Genomic DNA, 24,233 nt, shown 5'->3' with positions numbered 1-24,233 from the left:
AATTCTGCAGAGATGTAGATTACAAAAGAAATCACACCATCAGGGACTTCCCTGATGGTCCAGTGTTAAGACTTGGTGTTTCCACTGCAGGAGGCGCAGGTGTGATTTCTGATTTGGGAACTAAGATCCCACAGGCTGCACAGCATGACCAAAAAAGGAATAAAAAGAATCTACCACCTAGGCAGTGCTGGTAAAATCTTCTTAGCACCTGGAGAATATTATGGGTAGTGAAATAAGTCAGACAGAAAGACAAATCATATATGATGTCACTTACTTGGGGAATGTGCTCATTCCACACACTAGCAAGGTAATGCTCAAAATTTTTCAAGCTAGACTTCACAATACATGAACTGAGAACTTCCAGATGTACAAGCTGGGTTTAGAAGAGGCAGAGGAACCAGAAATCAAATTGACAACATCCATTGGATCATAGAGAAAGCAAAGGAGTTCCAGAAAAACATCTGCTTCTCCTTCATTGACTACACTAAAGCCTTTGACAGTGTGGATCACAACAAACTGGAAAATTCTTAAAGAGATGGGAATTCCAGATCACCTTACCTGTCTCCTGAGAAACCTATATGCAGGTCAAGAAGAAACAGTTAGAACCAGACAGGGAACAACAGACTGGTTCAAAATTGGGAAAGGAGTACGTCAAGGCTATATATTGTCACCCTTCTTATTTAACTTCCATGCAAAGTACATCATGCAAAATGCTGGGCTGGATCAATCACAAGCTGGATTCAAGACTGCTGGGAGAAATCTCAACAACCTCAGATATGCAGATGATACCATTCTAATGGTAGAAGTGAAGAGGAGCGAATGAGGGTGAAAGAAGAGAGTGAAAAAGCTGGCTTAAAATTCAACATGCAAAGAACTAAGATCATGGCATCTGGTTCCATCACTTCGTGGCAAATAGAAGGGGAAAAAGTGGAAGGAGTGGCAGATTTTATTTTCTTGGGCTCCAAAATCACCGCAGATGGTGTCTGCAGCTATGAAATTAAAAGACGCTTGCCCCTTGGAAGAAAAGCTATGACAAACCTAGGCAGCATGTTAAAAAGCAAAGACACACTTTGCTAACAAAGGTCCATATAGTCAAAGCTATGGTTTTTCCAGTAGTTGTGTACAGATGTGAGAGTTGGACCATAAAGAAGGCTGAAAGCCAAACAATTGATGCTTTCAAACTGTGTTGCTGGAGAAGACTTTTGAGGGTCCCTTGGACAGCAAGGAGATCAAACCAGTCAATCCTAAAGGAAATCAACCCTGAATATTTATTTGAAGGACTGATGCTGAAGCTGAAGCTCCAATACTCTGGCAACCCGATGGGAAGAGCCAACTACTAGAAAAGACCCCGATGCTGGGAAAAACTGAGGGCAAGAGGAGGAAGGCGTGACAGAGGATGAAATGTTTGAATGGCATCCCTGACTCAATGGACGTGAGCTTGAGCAAACTCAGGGAGATAGTGAAGGACAGGGAAGCCTGGCATGCTGTAGTCCATGGGGTCACAGAGAGTCAGACACGACTGAGTAGCTGAACAATAACAAAAAATAATACAAATGAATGTATATGCAAAACAAGAACAGACTTAGGGATATAGAAAACAAACTAATTGATAATAAAGGGGAAAAGGAAAGGGGGAAGGGCAAAATAGGGGTACCAGATTAAGAAATACAAACTACGGAGGAGCCTGGTGGGCTGCAGTCCATGGGGTCACTAAGAGTCGGACACGACTGAGCAACTTCAGTTTCACTTTTCACTTTCATGCATTGGAGAAGGAAATGGCAACCCACTCCAGTGTTCTTGCCTGGAGAATCCCAGGGACAGGGGAGCCTGGTGGGCTGCCGTCTATGGGGTCACACAGAGTCGGACACGACTGAGGTGACTTAGCAGCAGCAGCATGTATAAAATAGATAAGCAACATGGATATATTGTACAGCACAGGGAATTATAGCCATTATCTTGTAGTAACTTTTAAAGACATATAATCTATACAAATACTGAATCCCAATGCAGTACTAATAGGAAACATATAATATTGTAAATTAACTATACTTTAACTTTTAAAAATTAAAAAAAAAATCTTCTCTACCAGCCTACACTGATCTCTCATTTTTCTTGAAATTGTACCAACAAATTAGCATTTGATTCTCCAGTTGTACCATTTAGCTGAAGTGGGGAGAAGGGTAAGTTCCTTGGCCCTCACGCTTTTTACACCTTACCATCCTCTCCACTTGCACGTTATACTTAGTAGTGAGCTGAGGACAGAGAAGATGCTCAATAAATACCCACAGGCTGCTGGACAAAGCGAAAGCAGAAGAATACTCAACCTAGAGAAGACACTGTCCTGGCCATGCCCCTATTCCATCAGCTAATATACGCTAAGCATGTGTTTTATACTGGGCTTCATGCATGGCACTTAACATGCATTATCTCATTTAATCCTTACAGGTTTACTATGATGCCCAAAGAATTCAGTCAATTGCAGAAGATGGCCAACTTGCCTCCTCTGTATGTTAAAGGCCTTATCTGTTCGTTTGCTTATCCACTAGTTCATTGATTCCCTGCTGCATACAAGGTCTATGCTTGGAACTGTACATAAAACAGTCTACAGCCAGTCTCACTGCCAGTGCCAGCTCCCGTGGTGCAGAAAGAATGTGAGCGCTTCCACAGAAAAGCCTGAATAGCGGCACCCTTCATCCTGGGTTCAAACAGCTTTCTTCCTTGTACTTACACAGCACACCCCAGATTTTAGCTATTCATCATGAGGAAGCAAAGGTCTAGCATCATAGGCAGAACCTGGACGATGTTATCTGATCAGCTGTGGATAATGAGAATCAGCAGACTGGCCAGAGAGGCTGACCGTTTGATTCCCTAGATAGTATTTTTAACCACTCAGCATATTCTGGGCAAGAGGGTTAGACTAGGTGATTTGAAAGTACTCTTACATTATTGTTTTGAATACGAGAGCTGATAGTTACAAATGGCCTCACTTCAGAGATGAATTGAAACCCAGAGGGGTTAAGAGGTTTGCCCAAGGCCACACAGAGCCAGGACCAGAAGCCAGCCTGCCTCCTCAACCACATTCTTTCTGCTGCTTTCCCACCCTGCCGGGGACAGCCAAACGTGGCTATGATTTCTAAGACGGCTGTCACACTTCACTCTTTCTATGAAGGAGTTCAACCTTTGATAGAGAATCTGAAAACAAGCACACGTGAGAATGAAATAAACTGCATAAAGCTCATTACAGCGGAAAATAAGACCAAACACGCATCACCCACGTTGTGGCTCCATGGCAGGTCCCCAGTCTGCTGTGAGGCAGTACATTGTATGGGAAACACAGGTTTGTAGTTGGATGAGCAAGGTTTCACTCTTACAGGGCGCTTAACCTCACCCCTCCCACCCCCCATTTCCTCCTTGTTGAGTGGGTTCGGCTACACCGTCGCGTGGATCAAGGGGGAAAATGTGACACTGTGTACAATGTCAACCCGGGACAAATGTTGGTTCCTTTCCCCTTTGCTTTGACAGAAAACACCATCAGAGGTGCTGGAAGGCAGTTCTTCAATGACAACTGCCTTCATTTCAAAGAATCTAGGGCTTAAGGCGGCAGCGGAGGATCACAAGATGCGGTCGCGGTTGAGATGATATCTACTGCAAGAGCACCCATCACCCTAGACGTGGTTGTGTGTTTATGGGCTGGGGGCACAGTGCTGGCGGTGTACAGACACCCAGGGGCAATGACTTCCTGCTGGCAGTGTGACGCAAAGCACAGGAAACACCACCTCTAGAGTGTGTCATTTTCAAACCATAAAAGACCAAAATTATATCTATGTATGTGTGGTGGTGTTTCTTAAAAAAAAAAAAAAAAAAGAGGACAGAGAGGGAGGAGGCAGCCAGGAGGGAGAAAAAGAATCCACGCTGATGTCTGCTGCCCTGCTGCTTTGTGAAATGTCTCCAGCTGGCAGTGGGGAAAGCAGGCTGGGCAGAGCGGCACGGTAGGTGACTGCACCTACCACTTGTGGCCACAGGTAGCGGGGAGCTACAGTGGCCTGGAATTGCTGTCTCACTGAACTCCAGAGACACCACAGCAGATATTCCCTGGGGTTCAAATCCACCGTCTACCATTAACAGGTTGAGTGATTTGGGAACTGGACACTTCTTTCTATACGACACTCACTTTTGGTCCATGAAATCTGGAGGTTGTTGTTGAGTCGCCAAGTCGTGTCCAACTCTTTGTGACCCCCTGGACTGTAGCCCGGCAGGTTCCTCCATCCATGGGATTCTCCAGGCAAGAATACCAGAGTGGGTTGCCATGCCCTTTTCCAGGGGATCTTCCTGACCCAGGGATCGAACCCATGTCTCTAAAGTCTCCTGCATTGGCTGGCAGGTTCTTTTACCACTGGCGCCACCTGGGAAGCCCTGAAATTTGGATAGGAGGTAACGTACAGGATAAATCATCTCCAAAGGGTCTTGAAAGAGCTTGGGTGTGAACAAGCCAAAGCATTCCTGGATAAATGAGGAATGGCACAGATTTCAGTTTAAATGCAACTCTCCTCCACAGCCGTACTGAAGACTCCGAGGCAGTGTCTGCTCCTAGCGGGCAGCAGTGCTGTAGCCCATTAGTAATGTCCTCGCCGCCGAGGTCCATACAGAACCAGCATTTGAAATAGCACGCTGAAGCACTCTGAATTTCAGTGGCAGATTTGCCTTTCTAATGGTGTTTTGCTTAGGCTAAGAATAGAATTATCTAAATTATGTCTCTAAAGTCACTCACCAACTTGGAGGAGAACGGGGGCATTGCAAAATCATGTTAAGGAAACAAGGTGGAGGTTTTAAATTTGCAATTGATAATCCAATAAATGGTAAATACCTTGAGGGCTGGGACGGGTAGGCTAGTAATGTTTCAATTACCCTAAAATCCCTTTCATTAGTCCAGAGAAGTCTCCTATACTTAAAGAGTGCTCAATTAGACTCCATTATTTTATTAATAAATAGTTGAGAGCTTTAGGAGTAATTTCCTTCTAAGGAATCAGACCACTAACCAGAGAATTCTGTCCTTTTTTTTTTCCTTAGAGGCAAAGGTGGAGTGGTGAATAAGGAAATTAAAATGTATCAGTCATCTACTATGTGCTAAGAAGATAAAGAATTATTTTATTTGGCTATAATTCTTTTGAGTTTGATACTATGGTTATTCCCAGTCTCTGAGTTGAGGGCTCAGAGAGGTCAAGTAACTTGCCGAATGAACCACAGTTGATTTAGTGGTGAGGAGAGGATTCAAAATCACATTAGTTTTGACTGAAGGGCCCTTACTGTTCTTCTCAAACCAGGGGACCAAGAGCTTTTCTTGTCATGGCGTTGGCACTATCTGTGTGACCCTGGGTAAGTCACTTCTCCTCTCTGGGTTTTTCCTGCTTTACCTGTAAAGTGACCGATATGGACCCCAAAAATCTTTCCAGAGCTGTCAGGCTATAACTCTGATAGAAGCACCAAAGACAAACAGCTTAGGGGATGGTAACAGGACTGAAAAGCAAAAGCCCAAGGAACAGCATTTTGTTCCATCAGTCCAGGAGCAGACAGCCTCAGACTCATCCAAGTCCCTTCAGGGCTAAAGCAAAGGGTTCGAGAGCGCCATTCCTCTTGTATGGAGCAGGCTGTGAGCTGGGCCTCTGTCAGTGTCCACAGGGTGTGGGCCTGCTGCCCATCTGGCCCCTGGCACTCAGTCCTGGACCCACCCATGGCCAAGTCCACCCAAGCTGCTTGGTGCCTAACTAGGAAGGCCCCCAGAATGGAGGCTCAGACGGTAAAGAATCCACCTGCAATGCAGGAGACCTAGGTTCGATCCACAGGTTGGGAAGATCCCCTGGAGAAGGGAATGGCAACCCACTCTAGTATTCTTGCCTGGAAAATCCCAAGGACAGAGGAGCCTGGCGGGCTACAGTCCAGGGGGTCCCAAAGAGTTGGACACGACTGAGCAGCTGACACACCAGAATGGTAGCAGCAAACAGGGTTTGACTCACACTAGATTTTCACCACCCCAAGCCTTCTTCCATCAGTTTACAAAAGCAAGAAACAAGGGCAGCACCAGAGGCAGCTTCAGAGGTGTCCTCAGAAACAGGGCATGGAAGGAGACTCTGCAAGGTCACCTCTGCAAGAAGACCCACAGCCTTCCTGCTGTGGCTGTAGACTCACTGGTGCCAGTGGCTACACATTCCCACCCCTCACCAGGCTCACTTTCAGGCAGAACTTGGAATTTTTAAGGATATTTTCAGCTGTTACCAGAGATGCCTGAGAAATACCTCCACTCATACAGAATCGGAGAACTATGAGGAAGACCCAATGGCCTGGAATCCCAGAGGCCAAGTAAATATAGAAGGGAGGGGGACTTCCCTGGTGGTCCAGGGGCTAACATCCCACACTCCCAATGCAGGGGGTCTAGGTCGGATCCCTGGTCAGGGAACTAGATCCCTCATGCTACAACTAGGGGTTTGCAGCCACAACTAAAGATCCAACACGCTCTGACTTAGATCCAGCACAGCCAAATAATAAATATTTTCTAAAAAGAATAAAATATTAAGTATGTTTAAAATAGAAGGGAGGATAACCTCCCTCTAGCCTTCATAATCCGGCTAGGTGGAGGAAGCAGAATTACAGATCACACGTAAAACGTTGTCGGTGCATGCGTGCTCGGTCACTCCAGTCATGTCCGACTGTGTGCAACCCTACGGACTGTAGCCCGCCAGGCTCCTGTCTCCATGGGGTTCTCCAGGCAAGAATACTGGAGTGGGTTGCCTTGCCCTCCTCCAGACGGTCTTCCCAACCCAGGGATCGAACCCACATCTCTTGCGTCTCCTGCACTGGCAGGCAGGTTCTTTACCACTAGCGCCACAGTGGGAGGAATCAAAGATGGCAGATTGCTAATACTGAAAGTTCCCATGTCTCGAGGCAGGAAGAGGGATGGGGCCCTGGGGCAATCTCAACTCCACTGCTTTCCCTCCGAGTCTCTCCATCTAGCCTTCTGAGAGACTAAAGGAACTCCCATTCCCCTCTATGCTTGAAAAACCTACTAATTTTTCCTCTGCGCTGCTCCCCCACCCCCTCATTTCTAAAATGGGTCTAACAGTCTTGCCTTGCCAAATCTCAGGGCTGCTGGGAGGATCATAAGAGGATGGCATTCATGTACTGTGATTGCTTAAGGATGAATGCTACCAAGAGGCCCCGATGGCTGACTGGCGTAATTCCCAGCTCTACAGGGGACACAGTTTGAGGTGCCCCACTTGCTGAGAGTGGGGAGCAGCAACTTGGAGGACGGAACATGACAAGTACAGAACCCCATTCTCATGATCCCCACCACCTACAGCCGCCTCCTTTCACAGTCCCAGCTCAGTGTCCATGGCAGCCATCCCCTCCGTCACGGCTGGCTCCCAGGATGTCCTGTCTGCTGCAGTTTTCTCAGGAAGGGACAGTACACTCAGTGAATGAGTACCTGCGGGCCAGGATTTAATTCTCACTTCTGACATCTATGGATTGCATGAGCCTGGGTGAGTCACTTGACCTGTCTCAAGGTCAATTTCCTCACACATCAGGTTGGTGTAATTACAAACCACCCTGCATCCCAACTTCATGAGTGTTGTGAGCTCAGAGGAAATAATGGGCATATAAGCCCGTCGCAGTCTGTTAAGCACTGTTTAACATGAATTACGATGAACAGACATAATCAGACACTCTGGAGTACTTAAAGGGAACTTCAGCATGTTCTTTTACAAAGCATCCATGTTCAAATGAGGGTCAACTATGAAAAAATAAATTAAATATGGATACAAATAAATCCATTGTTTATGATCATGGTGTCCCAAGAAGTAAGAAGATGGCTGATGCTCCTCTTGGATAACTCCTGGGATGAGGGGTTATGCCATGAATACAACTAACTTATTTCAGGAAGCCTTTCACTGCCTTCAAAACCCAGATGATGAAGGCAATAAATGGCAGGGCTAGGACTCAAGCACTCTAACCTCATGCTCCTCCTACCCCACAGTAGGTGAAAGTGGTAGGACTGTTGATGCGGAACATTTGGTTTGAGTTCCTCCCAACAAGAACAGCATCACACTTTCTCAAGGGACACGAATGAAAAACTGGCTCAGTCAGAACCAATTTCAATTTGCTGTTGAAATCATTTCAAGCATGTATGAAAATATGCAAAAATGTGAGCTACTTCTCTGTTCTCAATACTTTAGAAACTTAACATTTTTTTCTAATTTAGTACATGATCTACTTTTAAAGAAGTAGATTCAGTAAAAAAAAAAAGTGAATATGTATGTGTTTGTGTACACATTATAGATATATATGGGGAGTGTAGATGTATGGATATGTTTGTAGAGAGTACTTCACTTTTAATTCAGTGTTTTATATGTTAAAGCCATTTAGTTAGGTTTTTAATCAAGACTATTTCTGGCATGAGTCCTATGGGATGAGAGATACCAAGGAGGAGAAAGTCCAGTCCAGGAAATACACCTGAAATTGGAACCCGTAAGTCAGGCTCCAAGTCAGAACGACCACTTACAGCTGAGAGGAATGAAGTGTCTCATCCTGTTACGGACTACCCTCCTCCCCCCGCAGAGGGCCAGCCTCCTACCTGACTCTCTCCTCTTCAGCCCTCTTCAGGGCGGCATCTCGCTGCAGAACCTTCATGATGGCCTCCTGCTCCTCCTCCGTCAGGAAGCTTAAGTCGATCATTTTGAAGAGTGTTCACAAAAATGACAGTAAAAAACACAGCCTCAGATTCCCCAAGCTGAACAAGTCACCGTAGCCAGGATGATCAAAGGATGAAAAAGTGCAGTGGAATGGTATCTTGTTCAGTTTTCAGCAAAAGTCTTCTCTCGGCTAGGCAAAAGTTTTAGGTGGCTGATAGCAAAATCCTAAGCACCCTTTCCTTCAAGGCAGTAGTGGTCTGGAGGGTGATGTCAAGAGGAAGCGCTCAGGATGCTGGATTCTCGGCCAGACAGGTCACTTGTTCCCGCTGCGGCATTCTCACTCACACCCCCTCGCTGGACCAGTCTGAGACAGTTTATTCTCCTTCCGTCCGACGTCAACTCGGTGAGCAGCCACAGGATCTGAGTGTCACCTGCCTGGGGAATCATGAGACAGTAAATACCAGACAGCGACAGGCAGTGGTTCTCATAATTAACAATAAGCCTTGCTCATTATTAGAAGATTTCAAACATGTCTGGGGGGAAAAAGTGACCATGTGAGATGGTCTCCGAGATCAGGGAAACCAGTTCTGCCAGCTTCTTGAGCAAATAGAAAATGGGTCATGAAACATGCTTCAACTCAATTCCGGACCGCCGAGATGGAGTGTGCACAAAAATGCCTGTCAATGTTTAACGATCCACAGAGGGAAGGGATGGTTGCAGAAAGATGGCGGTTCTCTCTGCAAACGCATGGGACACTAGGCTGAAAGGTCACACTAAAGATCAAGAAGACCAGGGAGACCTTATTCCAGTTGTGAAGTGATTACTGGTAGGAAACTAGAAATAAAAATTCACAAATGCCCACTTCTTCATGCACAGGGATGTTCCACTTGCATGCACCTGTGCTCCGTAATGATGGAAGAGTTATTATCAGGTAGAGGGAGTTTGCACCATAGTGAAATCAGTTATTCTCCACTTAGTCCCACCTCTATCTTTTGCTGGACTTGGAGCAACTCACCAAGCTGTCTCCCTTCGTTTCCCAGGAGAAAGAACAGTAACTGTGTGTATATAATCTGGGGGGAAAAAAGAGGCAGGATTTCAAAACACCCCACCGTTCAAAGTGAGCATTTCTGCATAGAAACATAGGCAAGAATCCTATTTTCTCTGAGGCATTTTAAGCCCATGAGCAGGGATTTCCCTGGTGGTCCAACAGTTGAGACTTCACTGTCCAGGGTGGAGGCGTGGGTTTGATCCCTGATCAGAGAGCTAAGATCCCACATGCCTCATGGCCAGAAAATTAAAACATTAAGACAGAAGCAGTATTATAACAGAATTCAATAAAGATTCAAAAAAAAAAAAAGTTTTTGAACCTATGAGAATAAGGTGAGACCTACAGAATGCCACAGCCAGGCTAGACTTGAGGAACTGCTCCAGGACTGGGGTCCTTTACCAAGCAGAGTACTGCATATATAGTAGACACTTAAAAAGGGGGGGATTTACTATATTTTAAAGCAGCCCTACTCAATAAAAGACAGTGTGTACAGTAACGTAGTAATGTCTATGAATACATCTATGAGTAAACTCTCTGCTCTTTGGCAAAAGAGAAGAACAAGGAAGTACTCCCACTACAACTGTCTAACTATAAAACATGAGGCAAGTTACCTAACCACTCTGAGGCTCAGGATTCTCATTAGGACATCCTTCAAGGGTTGCCAGGATTAAATGAAATAATGGCTAGAAAGCAGTGCATACCAAAAGTAGCTGCTAAAAATATACTCTAACTTCCTTTCTGAGTTCACACTTTTGTTCCATTCAGCTGGCAAGAATGTGTTGGTTACATGTTTTCCTTTTCTTTTCTGTATCTTTCTCCCTTACAAAGTTCGGACTTGAAGGCAAGCACTCTGGTGACCTTTATTTTTATCTTCCTGTAGCTCTTTACATATTGCCCACAGTGACTACCGAATTTTAAGATAACACTTCACATTCACTGTTTAAATCAGCATGCACTCCCATGTATTTGCTGTTGTTGCCGTTCAGTTGCTAAGTCACATCTGACTCTTTGCAGCCCTACAGACTGCAGCATGCCAGGATTCTCTGGTGCATATATTACTACTTGTGCATATATAAATATATGTGTGTGTGTGTGTGTGTGTGTATGTGATACTACAAAATTGCAAATATTACTGCCTGCTTAATTGTCTCGAAAAGGACTTATCCTTCAAGATGAAAGTTACTATCTCCAAGAAGCCTTCCCTCATTTCCACAGCTGGAGCTAAATGAGCTAAATGCTGTAGCACATTCGATCGTTGTCGTTGCTGTTTAGTTGCTCCGACTCTTTGTGACCCCATGGACTGTAGCCTACCAGGTTCCTTTGTCCATGGACTCTCCCAGGCCAGAATACTGGAGTGGGTAGCCATTTCCTTCTCCAGAGGATCTTCCCGACCCAGGGATTGAACCTACGTCTCCTATGTTGCAGGCAGATTATCACTAAGCCACTTCAAGTACAGTATTCCTAACTCTTCAGTCCCTCCCTGAAATAGAACAACACAACCATGTTGTCACTAGAGTAAGCAGAGTATTCACCCCTACCTTCCAGATGGTGGGCTTGGCCTGTGACTGACTTTAGCCCATGAACTGTTATCAGTGTGATGCAAGTATAGGCTGTGGATGTGCTTGTGTGGTTTCGCCTGGCTTCTTGTACTCTGGCCATGGGCCCCAAGAAGAGCTTGCCCCAGGTAGCCACTGCCTCTTCAGTCTGAGTCCCAGAAAGAGATACAAGGACAGACCAGAACTTGATCCACCTGAAGCTCGGCCACCTTAGCTGACCTGTAGGTATCAAAGCAAGAAATGAATAGTTTTCGTTGGAAGCCACTGAGGTTTGGGGTTGTCATACAACAAACACTCTTGTAGCAGGGACTTCACTAACACAGAAACTTTCTCCTCCACCTATGTGTTTCCACTGCGATAATGATTTGTCTGCTCTGGTCTCTCCCATCTGACTGTGAGTCTCTTGATGTGAAGAAATAAGTGAATGAGTAAATGACTGAGTGAACCTAATCTAAACAGACAACTTCACCAGGGGACAGCTGTCTCAGTTCTTTCACGCACAGTAGCTTTAATTCATGCACAGTAACTTCCTTAGCTCTCAGAGGCTGGCAAGGAAAGGCACTCAGGCCACCTTCTGGGAACCATGTCCCTGGCATCACACTGCCATCAGGTTCAATGGGAGATTGTTTTTAAGTCCAGTGAATTGAGGACAGGAAGCAAACAAAGAAGAAAAATAAACTGTCCAGCAGTGGAAGCTGGCAGGGGGGCAAGAGGGGAAATGTTGGTTTCCACATCTTCAAGGTGAACTATGAGCTAACCAGTGCTTCTGTGTAAAAGGTTCTAGGGTTAAGTTTTTTCTAAAAATAGGCTATTTATGGGACTTTCCTGTGGTCCAGGAGTTAAGAATCCACCTTGCAATGCAGGGGATGTAGGTTCCATCCTTGATCCGGGAATGAAGATCCCAAAAGCTGCAGGGCAACGAAGCCCAAGTACCACAACTACTGAGCCTGAGCACTGTAACTACTGAGTCCAAGCACTGCAACTACTGAGACTGAGCACTGTAATGACTGAGTCCAAGCACCACAACTACTGTGCCCGAGCACTGCAACTACTGAGCCTGAGCACTGCAACTACTGAGCCCACGTGCTCCGGAACCCATGCCACAACTAGAGAGCTGGTGTGCAGCAATGAAAGATCCTGAGTGCTGCAACTAAAACCCGATGCAGCCAAATAAACAAATAAAAACACACATCAATAAAAAAAATTTTTTTAATAAAAATGGGCTTTTTAGTGAGGCAAAGAGCAAGGTCCTCATTTTACAGACAAAGGAGTAAAGGACTGGAACTCTTGTCTCCTAGACTCCTAGCAGGGAGTCACTACCCAGCCAGACTGCAGAAGAACCCTCAGATGGCAGTCAAGACTCTTCAGTCCCAGGTGCTCCCCCAACTCCCAATATTCTCAACAGTTATCATGAGAGCTAATCGATCATTCATTCATCTCACAAACACTTCCTGAGAGCTTATTATGCACCTGACACTGTTCTAAGCACTGGAGATACAGCAATGAATAAGGCATTTAAAACTTCCTGTCCTTGTGGAGTATGTATGCCAGTTGGAAGGGATAATGAACAAATTAATAACAAACACACAAAAAAATAAAAAATAAATTATATAAATTTGGGGAAGGTAATAAGAACTTTAGAGGAAAATAAAGTTGGGAAAGCAATAATAAGATGAAGGGTGCTGGAGTTTTAAAGAGTGTGGCTAGGGCAGGTCTCACTGAGAGGATGATAACTGAGCAAAAACTTGCCAGAGATGAGGAAACAAGCCACGCAGGTGTCAGAGGGTCCTGAGGTGCGAGTGTGTCTCGAGTGTTCAAGAAACTTCAAGGCAATCAGTGTGCCAGAAGGACAGAATGGAGCGGGTCAGAAAGGAAATAGGTCAGACTATTCTGGGCTTGGAGTTGACTGTAAGATTTCTGGATCAGTGATAAGGGAAGGCAGGAAAAAAGGAAAAGGGAATAAATACTTACTGGGCACCTCCTACATGCCTGGCAGTTTACATATATCATCTCATTGGATCCTCACAAAGATCTGAGGAAGGTATTTTATTATTCTGTGGTGCTGGAGAAGACTCTTGAGAGTCCCTTGGATTGCAAGGAGATCCAACCAGTCCATCCTAAAGGAGATCAGTTCTGGGTGTTCATTGGAAGGACTGATGCTGAAGCTGAAACTCCAGTACTTTGGCCACCTCATGCGAAGAGTTGACTCATTGGAAAAGACCCTGATGCTGGGAGGGATTGAAGGCAGGAGGAGAAGGGGATGACAAAGGATGAGATGGCTGGATGGCATCACCAACTCGATGGATGTGAAGGACAGGGGAAACCTGGTGTGCTACATACAGTCCATGGGGTCACAGACAGACATGACTTAGTGACTGAACAACATTTTATTATGTGTGCTTTTCAGATGAAGACTATGAGGCTCATGGAGGTGCTTGCCACCTAGCTTCTGTGTGTAGCAGGGCTGGCATTTTTTAGAACAAGTCACCACTGGCTTTGTTAGAATAAGTCACCCCAATATTGACCTTCCATTTAATTCTCTCTTGCACACAGATCCTCAAACTGGGGAAGCAGAAGAAGAGCCCTTCTGTCTGCCTGTGGACTCTCATTCTCTGCTTAAGCACAGAAGAATCACTGGCCCAGAGCTGGCTGTCAGCATGGGGGCAACCTCCGTGCAAAAATCCGGGAGGGATGAGTCTTGGCAACAGGGATGCCTGACGTGTCCACAGCAGGAGGAGGATGAGCAAATAGTTCCCCTAAGGTTCAGCCCTCCCTCCCACCCTCCTCCTGCAGCTGGAGGATTTTTCTAAAACTCAGATGTGACGAGGGCACATTCCCAGGCTTAAAACCCTTCACCAACTTTCCACCGTCCACTGGCTAAGGCTCAAAGCCCTCACCACGGCCTGTAGGGCTCTCTGTGAAGTAGCACCTGCTTTCTTTTCCAAACTCTCTTCCTGTCACACTGAACGTTTTCAGCTCCTTCTGCCTTCAGACCTTTGCATATACTTACCCTCCCTCCTGGGCTTCCCTGGTGGCTCAGAAGATAAAGCGCCTGCCCGCAATGAAGGAGACTAGGGCTCAATCCCTGGGTTAGGAAGATCCCCTGGAGAAGGGAATGGCAACCCACTCCAGTATTCTTGCCTGGAGAATTCCATGGACAGAGGAGCCTGGTGGGCTGCAGTCCACGGGGTCGAAGAGAGTCAGACATGACTGAGTGACTAACACTTACACTTTCACTTTCCTCCTAGAATCCCCCTCCCTCAAACAATACCTCCTGGGTCTCAAGTGAGATGGCACGTACTAGAGACGTCTTCCCCATCCTCTCAAGGCCAGGTTGGTGCCGCTCTGGAGTGCTCCATTAGCCCCTAACTTCCTCACCCAGGATACTCAGCAGAGGATCCCAAACCCCATCTACTCATGTCTGTCTTCCCCTGGTTTACGTGCAGGCCTGGGTGTCCGAGTGCTCTGTGTCTCCAGCCAGCGCTTGCCACTGCGGCTCCCCTCTACGTAACAGGCACTCACGTATCTCACCTGTGAACACAGCTGGACGGGAATTCACCTCCCCCTTAACATGAGCCTGGTGCAACACTGAAAAATCAGCCACATGTTCCTTGCCGGGTTCCAGCTCCAGGCCTTCCTCAGGACTGTCTGGTTTACATCAATCACACGGCTTCTCCAAGCCTGTTTCCTCAACTGCACAGTGGATCTATTCACTCCTACCTTCCCTTCCTTACGGAGATCATTGTGAGGATCCGGTGAGAAGGAAGAAAGTGTCAAGGACAAATAAGAAATGAGCAGCTGAAAGGGACGTGGGAGGGTTCCAGGTGCAGACTGTGCTTAATCCCAGCTCTCCTTGTGCCGGTTTTGAAACGTATAGATATACAGAATCACCATGCTGTATAACAGGAACCACCAGAGTGCTGCAGGTCAATCATGCTTCAAAAGCAAACTCATAAAAAAGAAAAGACATCAGGTTTGTGGTTATCAGAGCTGAGGCTTGGAGACAAGGGGAATTGGAAGAAGGCATTCCAAAGGTACAAACTTTCAGGAACAAGATAAAGAAACACTAAGGACAGAATGCACTACATGATACATATATCAAAACTGCTGCGTGTTAAACATGAAAGGGGTTACGAGAATAAATCCTGAGAGCTTCCGTCACAAGATACATTTTTTCTACTTCTTTAATTTTTATACCCATATGAGATGACTGTTCACTGTAGTTACTGTGATAACCACTGCATGCTGCATCTAAGTCAGATCATCGCGCTGTACATATGTGCGTTCAGGCGCTCAGTCGTGTCCGACTCTCTGTAGCCCACCAGGCGCCTCTGTCCATGGGATTCTCCAGGCCAGAATATTGGAGTGACTTGCCATTCCCTTCTCCAGACCTTCCTGACCCAGGGATCAAACTCTTGTCTCCCAAGGCTCCTGAACTGGCAGACAGATTTTCTTTTTTAACACCAAGCCACCTGTACACCTTCGATTTATACGGTGCTGTATGTCAATTATATCTCAACACAACTGGAAGGAAACAAACCCCCCAAAAAATATCTTGCAAGTTTCAGCCCTGTTCTGCCACATCTATAAAAGCTTATTTTCTTTGCCAGCTGTCCAAAAGTTAAACTGAAGGGAGAAACACCACAGCTGGTGTCTGCTTTTGATGCCAGCAAAGAGACGAGTGAGGCTCGTAGGCCTAATCCCCATCACCCGGCCAGCCAGACCCAGGCTAAAAAGGCTGATTAACAGCAGCATTTGTTCCCACAACTTGCTGTGCTCCAAGGAGCGGCCCCAGTGGCACCCTCTCCTGTCTAGGATGGCTGTTGCTGTCCCAAAGCCTCAAGGAAGACCATAACATTCTCCATGACCCCAGGGAAGGGAAGGAAAATTCGAGGAAGTCCTGACTCTCACATGATGAGGTTTTCAGAAGAGAAGCAAACTGTTCTGACAGTCCCATGACATCAAGAAGGAAGCCGTGAAAGAAAAATCTGGGAGGCAGCAGGAGAGCAGAACAAGTATGCTCAAGTCAGGGTGGGTCTGGGGGGAACAAAGGCAGCCTTGATCAATTAAGAGGCTTACCCCCAGCAATGACAAACCGCCATGTCTAAGACCAAATGCTCAAATATCACATGATGTCCCTTGTATGCGGAACCTAAAAAGAAATGATACAGATGAACTTACAAAACAGAAAGAGACTCACAGACTTAGAAAAAGAACTTACTGTTGCCACAGAGAAGGAATAGTTAGGGAGATTGGGATGGTCATGTACACATGCTGTATTTAAAATGGATAACCAACAAGGACCTACTCTAGGGCAAAGGGAACTCTGCTCCATGCTATGTGGCAGCTTGGATGGGAGGGGACTTTGGGGGAGAATGGATACATGCGTACATATGGCTAAGTCCTTCAGCTGTTCACCTGAAATTATCACAATATTGCTAATCAGCTATGAAAGTGAAAGTGTTAGGCGCTCAGTGGTGTCCGATTCTTTTCAACCTCATGGACTGTAGCCTGCCAGGCTCCTCATGGGGAATTCCTTCCATGGCATTCTCCAGGCAAGAATACTGTAGAGGATTGCCATTTCCTTCTCCAGGAGAGCTTCCCAACCCAGGGATTGAACCTGGGTTTCCTGCACTGCAGGCAGATTCTTTACCTTCTGAGCCACCAGGGAAGCCCCCAAAATTGTGTTAGTCACTCAGTCATGTCTGACTCTCTGAGACCCCATGGAACTGTAACCCACCAGGCTCCTCTGTCCATGGGATTCTCCGGGCAACAATACTAGACTGGGCTGCCATTCCCTTCTCCAGGGGTTCTTCCCAATTCAGGGATCAAACCCAGGTCTCCTACATCGCAGGTGGATTCTTTACTGTCTGAGCCACTAGGGCTATACCTCAGCACAAAATAAAAAGTTCAAAAGAAAAAAAAAAAAAGAATGCTAGCCCTCAGAGAGGCATCCAAGGATAAGCAGAATAACCCACAGATGGTTCCTGAGAATCCTCATAAGGAATAAATGGAGTGGGACAATCTGAGATGCTTAGCCCACCTCCCTCCTGGCAGAGAGATCTCTCGTCCCACCCCCACCATGCCCCCCACCTCGCAGTCATCAGACCACCGGGCCACACGGCCAGGGCTCGCAGGCCCTAAGCTGCCAGCTCCCCCGCTGGGCTGCCCCACTTCTCAGGCTGTGCGCTCCAAGGTCGAACCTGCCTGCCATTCCCACCCTTTGCTGCCCTCGGCTCACTCTCGCTTTCACACAACAGTCTATGAGGCAGACAGCACTCGTGTTCTCCCTGCGTCTCTGTTGAGAGGGAGCTGAACTTCCTCCCCTCCGCTGTTCCTCACAGGATGTTTTCCAAGCCTCTCACCATCTCGGTCATGTTTCTCTAGGCTGAAAACTGAGCATGTGGTGCTGAGATTCTTCACCCACAGGACAGCAGTTCATCCCTCTGCCCATTGAATGCGGCGGGTCTTCTCCACATGCTGTGGATAACGCGGAGCTCGAGGAGTTAAGTGACGTCCACAGCTGCTCAACCAGAATGTGATCTGAACCGAGGGCTGTAAGACTCTGAAGAGCACTGACATATATACACCACCGTGCGGAAAATAGACAGCTAGTGGGAAGGTGCAGCTTGGCACGGGAGGCTCCGCTCTGTGCTCTGTGACGACCCAGAGGGGTGGGAGGAAGGTCCAAGAGGGAGGGGCTGTATACACACATATAACTGCGTCACGGCGGAAACCAACACAGCATTGTAAAGCAACCATATTCCAATAAAAATAACTATATGTTCACAATCAAATGCTAAATAAAGCTGCTACTGTTAATCTGTCGCTGCACGCCGATCCCCACTTATTCCCTGAGAGGTCGCACAGCTCGTCAGGCACAGGGATGAGACCAGAGCCCAGGAGTCCTGGCTCCCGGCCCAGCCTGTTCTCACCTGCTGTTCCTCCTTCTGGACGGCCTACTTCTTTCTGTGTCGTTTCCTACGAGCATCACGCCCTGGCTCGCAGAGCACGGCACGCTCCTCTCTGCCCAACTTGTCAGGAACAGGAAAATGGCTGGGCCCTCTAGGTTTGTTATGTGGATAGACGTGGAAAACACAAAAGCATGGATACAGAAAAGGGCACCCAAGTCAACACGCAGGTGTTTATACGGGCTCATTAGCCTCTCAGAATGCGAGCAATCGCTGAAATCAGAAACTATTCCTAAAAGATGCTTTGTGCTTTTTAAACTCAATCAGAATTTTTATTTATTTTTAAATTCATTTAAGTATTCTAACTGGAGGATAATGACATTACAGTATCATGATGGTTTCTGCCACATATTAATATGAATTGGTCACAGGCATACGTGTGTCCCCTCCATCCTGAATGCCCTCCCACACACCTCTCCCCAAGAAATGTGTTTATATGAATAGCAAATTTTGTCCACAGCCCTTTCAGGAAACAATGCCATATGAATATTTTGTTTCTACATGGTCTATGCTTTCATCATTATTAAAAAATACAGGTAAATTACTCAATCTAACATGTTGCCTAAATTTGGCTTCTTGAAAGAATACTTGCCTTGTGACGGGTCCAGAGTAGCTTCTCAAAAACAACCTGAGCTTAGTGAATAAATAAAATGAACACGTGAAATGAGCCCAGGAAGAAGCGAACAAATGAAAAAATACAGACGGAATAATAAAGAGTAAGTTATCCAATGAGTTTCTTTCTGTTATACAGAGGAATAAGTGAAAAAATCAAAATTGACAGGCACCTCAATAAACAGAGGTTTCACTTTGTGGGGGGCTCTTCTGAAGGTGGAAGCCATTTTTCTTCTTCAGGTACCTCCTTCGGGGACAGACTGACGCAGCTGACCGGTAACATTTCCCACAGACTGACTTGGTCACCTCGAACTAAGAACTGAGAAGTAAAGATTGTTCCTATGTGACAATGCTCCCTACCCCTTAATCTCATCTTCCAACTTAATAATAATCTCTGGACTTCTAGAAAGGCTCACCTGCCATTCCCAGGTAAGTTTAGATTATGGTACCCACAGGAATCTAACAGTTTAATCAAGTCCCAGGCAAGGGTAAGATAATGGGCAGTCTGAGGAAGACAGTACCACACACACCTACCCTCGTGGGGCTTTCCTGGTGGCTCAGATGGTAAAGAATCCACCAGCAATGCAGAAGACCCAGGTTCAGTTCCTGGGTTAGGAAGATCCGCTGGAGAAGAACCCACTCCAGTATTCTTGCCTGGAGAATTCAATCATGGACAGAGGAACCTGGTGGGCTACAGTCCATGGGATCACAAACAGTCAACACGACTGAGTGACTAACACTTTCACAAGCTACCCTCATACAAGTACTACATTAAGCGGTAATACAGGAGGTATAAACCAAGCATCAGGGCCACAGGGACTTAGGCAGGAGATCAGAAGAAGAAAATCTTGGGGGCTGAGAAGAAGAGAGGGGGCATTCTGGACAAGTGCACTGGCCGTGAAACTATGGAGACAGGATTTTCAAGGCTGGTAGCTGGAGTGTGATCACAAATGGGGAAACAGTATCTGGGGTCAAACCCTGAGAGGCTGAAATGCCAAGGGAGGGAACTGGAACTTTTCAGTCTCAATAAATATGCCTAAACCACCTTTTAAAATCTGTATTATTTGGGAATATCAGAATTTCAAAAGATAAAAACAGTAGAGAGAAAGGAGCTAAGGAGATAGGCAGCTGAAAACTCATTTTAATCTTCACACTTGGGCTGAAAACTCAAATCTAAAAAAAGGATGACAGCCTACAAAGGGGATGACTTACTTTGACAACACACCGAGGAACTTTGAGAGAGGATGAACATGGCCCATCAGACATGGCACGGAGCTGCTGTGAAACCCAACAGTCACTGGCTCTCACTGATGACACAGCTTGGGAAGCCCCTAGAGTCGTGCCTCCAGTCAAAAAGCCAGAGAGAAACTTCCTCTCCCCCGGCAACCGCAGCATCCACCAAAGGCCCGGATCTCCATTCTGAAAGAGGGGAAGTTGCATGCCCCAAAAGCTGTAATAGTGTACACAATCCTGGCCCTCAGAGAGCTTACATTCTGGAAAGGAAGACAGATGTGAACTAGCCCAGGAAGTCCTGTGAGGCAGAAGAACAGGATGCTATTAAACTTTTAACCAGGGGCCTTAACACAGTCTTGGGGCCCAGGGAAGGCTTCCTCGAAGAACTATGACTTAACTGTAAACTCTCAAGGGATACCGAGATTGGAGATTCTAGCACTTTAATTAACCTAATCATTGCTTACATCCTAACCTGGCTGATGAGTGGCACATTCCCAGATATCACTTAATACCTATTGAAGACCAGGACTTCCCTGGTGGTCCAGCGGCTAAGACTCCATGTTTCCACTGCAAAGGGGCGTGGGTCCGATCCCTGGTCGGGGAATTAAGATCCCACCTGCCATGTCGGGGGAGAAAACAACCCAATGAATCAAGATCTTCACAATGTCCTGTGGCAGCCTGGATGGGAGCAGGGTTTGGGGGAGAATGGATGCATGTATGTGTATGGCTTCAGTGAGTCCCCTCACTGTTCACCTGCAACTGTCACAACATTGTTAAATTGGCTATGTGGTGATGCTAGTCGCTCAGTCATGTCCAACTATTTGTGATCCCATGGACTGGAGCCCGCCAGGCTCCTCTGTCCATGAAATTTTCCAGACAAGAATATGGGAGTGGGTCTTTCCAACCCAGGGATCAGACCCCAGTCTCCCACATTGCAGGCAGATTCTTTACCATCTGAGTCACCAGGAAAGCCCCCAAAACAAAATTAAAAGTTCAAAAGAGGAAAAAAAAAAGACCCAACGAGTAAAGGTAGACAGTTTGACCAGGGCTGCATTGATTAAACACCATATTTAATGGGGCAGTGGGGCAGGGGAGAAAGATCTTCAGGGATGAAGTTCAGGAATCTGCATTTTCTGAAAATTTCCCACATGATGTTTGGCCAGGTTTGGAAATCACAGCTTTAAATGATTCCTTATATGTCAGAAATGACTGGTTGCAGAGCACAGCTGTCAAAGTTAAGCGTGTTCATTTGTATAGCAGTTGTTTCCCAGCTGGAACAAGAGCAAACACAGAAATGAAGTAACAGCTGAACCATGGAGTCACAAGCACCTCTTTGTAGAGATGAGGAAGGCGAGACGCAGAGGGGTCAGAACACTTGTTTAGGGTCACATGGCTCCCTAATGTGAGCGCTGGGACACTCAGAGGGGACTTCCTTTCTCTTTCAGGACAGACACAGTTTCAACCCTCAGAAGGATTTGCAAATGGGCTAATAAAGTGGGTTGAGCTGCCTTTCACAGCAGCCCTGAAGCCAGCACTTGATAACTACAGCCATTACAGATGAATTCTACATTTAGTTATTTTCCAGGTTTCAAATTCAGAGGAGGGGAGTGGAAGAATCAGCTGATTTATTAACCAGGCTGGAATTAAACCCAGAATCATAAAGTTAACTGAACTGTAGCCATCATCAGCTCACATTTTAAAAGAACTACCTAAACCCTCACTTTTGCTACAATCATGTACATTCTTGCTTAGCCTGGCAGTAAGAGACTCTCTCCTAATGTACAAACTCAGGGGTTCCCAAACCTGGTTGTATATTAGCATCACGTGAAAAGCTTTAAAAAATACATCCATGCCCAGGTCTTTGCCTCCTATCCCTTCTCCATGCCACCCCATGCCAGTGATTCTGATTTAATTGGTCTGGGGTTATATCTTACCCCAGATGTTTTTTTTAAAGCTGCCCAGAGGGTTATAATGTACAGCCAGTACTGAGACCACTGAACTCACTGGTCCTCTCCTCCTCTGGCCTCAGCACAAAGTGAGGACCTAGGGTGAGGGAAGCAAGATGCCCAGAGCACAAAATTCAGAGTCAAGATTGTGTGAGCACAGCACACTGTGCTGAAGTGCCCTGAGAGCGAGGTCTCCCTCCTACTCAGGCACCCTGGGCACACGACTAAGGAGGCACTCACTGTCCTGGTATGGCAAGTGCAGTGCCCGCACCTGTATGAGCCTGTCTCCATAGTCTGTGCCCTGGGTACCTCACTGGCCTTGCCCCAGGCCCACACCTGCACAAATCCCTCTGGTCAAGCCATTAATTATCCCATCAAAGATACGTCAACTGCCTCCTGTGTGTGAGGTCTTCCTTGTTCTGCTTCATCCTCTAAAGAGACTCTGGTTTTGAAATGGATACAGGTGAATAAAGCCGACTACATGCATTAATCTTACCCCTTCGACATAAGAGGCTGCTGTGATGGAGTAGGAAGACACATTGGTTTTAAAGTCAAAAGATGCCTGGAAGGGGACTAATCCTTCATCAGTTCTTTGGCAGTTCTGCTATGGACTCTGGGTTTGTTACTTGGTCTGTGCTTTGTAGACAGCAAGGCCTACCTTACAGGGTTTCTGTGAGATGACATTAGGCTGTAAGTTAAATGATCCGGGACATAGTAGGTGCTTCATGGATACCAGCTGACTAAATCTTCAACATTTCATCAACTCTTATTACCTTTTGGAAATTTCACCCCTGGTGGTGCAGTGGTAAAGAATCCACGTGCCAGTGCAGGAGACGGAGGTTTGATCCCTGGGTCAGGAAGATCCCCTGGAGAAGGAAATTGCAACCCACTCCAGTATCCTTGTCTGGGAAATTCCATGAACAGAGGAGCCTGCTGGGCTACATGCTACGAGGTTGCAAAGAGTCAGACGCAACTTAGCGACTAAACAAAAACAGTAACATCACCTTTCTATGCTACTTGAGGTTGGAGTGTTACTGCTGCTGCTTTTTCTGTTTTCCTCTTTAGACTGTCTCCTTCTTCTAACCTCCCACCGTATTCTAAAAAGGAGTCAAACTCCTGGTCTCAGCAAACACCTCCGCCCCAGAAGCCTTTGAGTAGATTGAAAAGAAATCTAAACTTGGGATTGGGGTTTGGCAGTAGAGAGGGTGGGTAGGAGGATCCCATTTTTAAATTACCAAAAATTCTTCTATATCTTGTCATCTCAGGCCTAGACCTCAGCTTGCAAAAATCAAAGCCAAAAGTCTGACATGCTGGTCTCTGGCTCTACATTAGCAGCCCTTCTCTCATTTGCTTCCTCTAGAGCAGGGCAGAGAGGTGCCTTGGCATCCCCGAATCCTCAGTGCCTAGTGTGGTGCCTGAACTCTCAACAGCTGCCTCCTCTACTGAATAAAGGGAACAAGAAAGAGATCATAGGGACAAAAAAGGTTTGACAAGTTAGCGTCCATAGAAGTGCTAACTCTCTGGTAGGCAGAATAATGGTCCTCCAAAGACAGCTACATCCTAATTCCTGGATTTGTGAATATAGCACATGGGGAAAGGGGCTATATGACTGAGGATACTGTGATGGAGGAGTTATCCTGGATTATGTATGTAGACCCAAGGTAATCACGAGGTCCTTATGAGGAAGCAGGATGGTCTGAAGGAGGCAGAACAGTCATGAGGATGAAGACAGGTTGGGTGGTGCGCTTTGAAGATGGAGGAAGGGGCCATGAGCCAAGGAAGGCAGGCAACCTCTAACAGCTGGAAAAGGAACCAAAACTGATTCTCCCCAAACGTGTCCAGCAGGACCTCAGCTCTGCCGACTCCTTTATCCTGTGAGACTCATTTCAGACTTCTGGTCTCCAGAACTGTAAGATAAGAATGCTGTGTTGTTTCAAGTCACTAAGCTTGTGGTAATGTGCACAGCAGCAATAGAAACAGACAGAGCCTGATAGCACGCCTTATTCATCTCTGAACTCCCAGCTCATTGCCTGGAACCCTGTTAACTAAATACAGCCTCATAAGCACCACCAAGGGCTGACGCTTTCGTCTCCTTGCCATACAGCCAATCAGTTGCCAGCAGGTTCGGCTGATTGAATCTCTGTGCTCCGTCCAGTTCCACCTTTTCTCTCCTTTCCTCTCTCATT

At 46.4% G+C, this 24,233-nt stretch overlaps 1 protein-coding gene across 32 annotated transcripts in view; it reads right to left on the bottom strand.

The window, feature by feature from the left end:
• SYTL2 (synaptotagmin like 2) overlaps positions 1-24,233 on the bottom strand; it is a 121,651-nt gene that overhangs the window by 57,095 nt on the left and 40,323 nt on the right. For 18 of the 32 annotated variants that reach the window (XM_060403893.1, XM_060403896.1, XM_060403905.1 and 15 more), the window contains exon 2: positions 8,624-9,116. In XM_060403893.1, coding sequence (XP_060259876.1) covers positions 8,624-8,724 — 101 coding nt within the window. In that variant the 5' untranslated portion in view covers positions 8,725-9,116. Of the gene's footprint in view, positions 1-4,171; positions 4,414-8,623; positions 9,117-11,267; positions 11,505-24,233 lie in introns of those variants that run through there. The other 14 variants (XM_060403904.1, XM_060403907.1, XM_042238035.1 and 11 more) reach the window with 6 other exon arrangements.

The sequence above is a fragment of the Ovis aries genome, chromosome 21, assembly GCF_016772045.2.
Source record: "Ovis aries strain OAR_USU_Benz2616 breed Rambouillet chromosome 21, ARS-UI_Ramb_v3.0, whole genome shotgun sequence".
Lineage (NCBI taxonomy): Eukaryota > Metazoa > Chordata > Mammalia > Artiodactyla > Bovidae > Ovis > Ovis aries.
The sequence above is the reverse complement of the archived record's forward strand: the minus strand, read 5'-3'. Positions and strand labels throughout refer to the sequence as shown.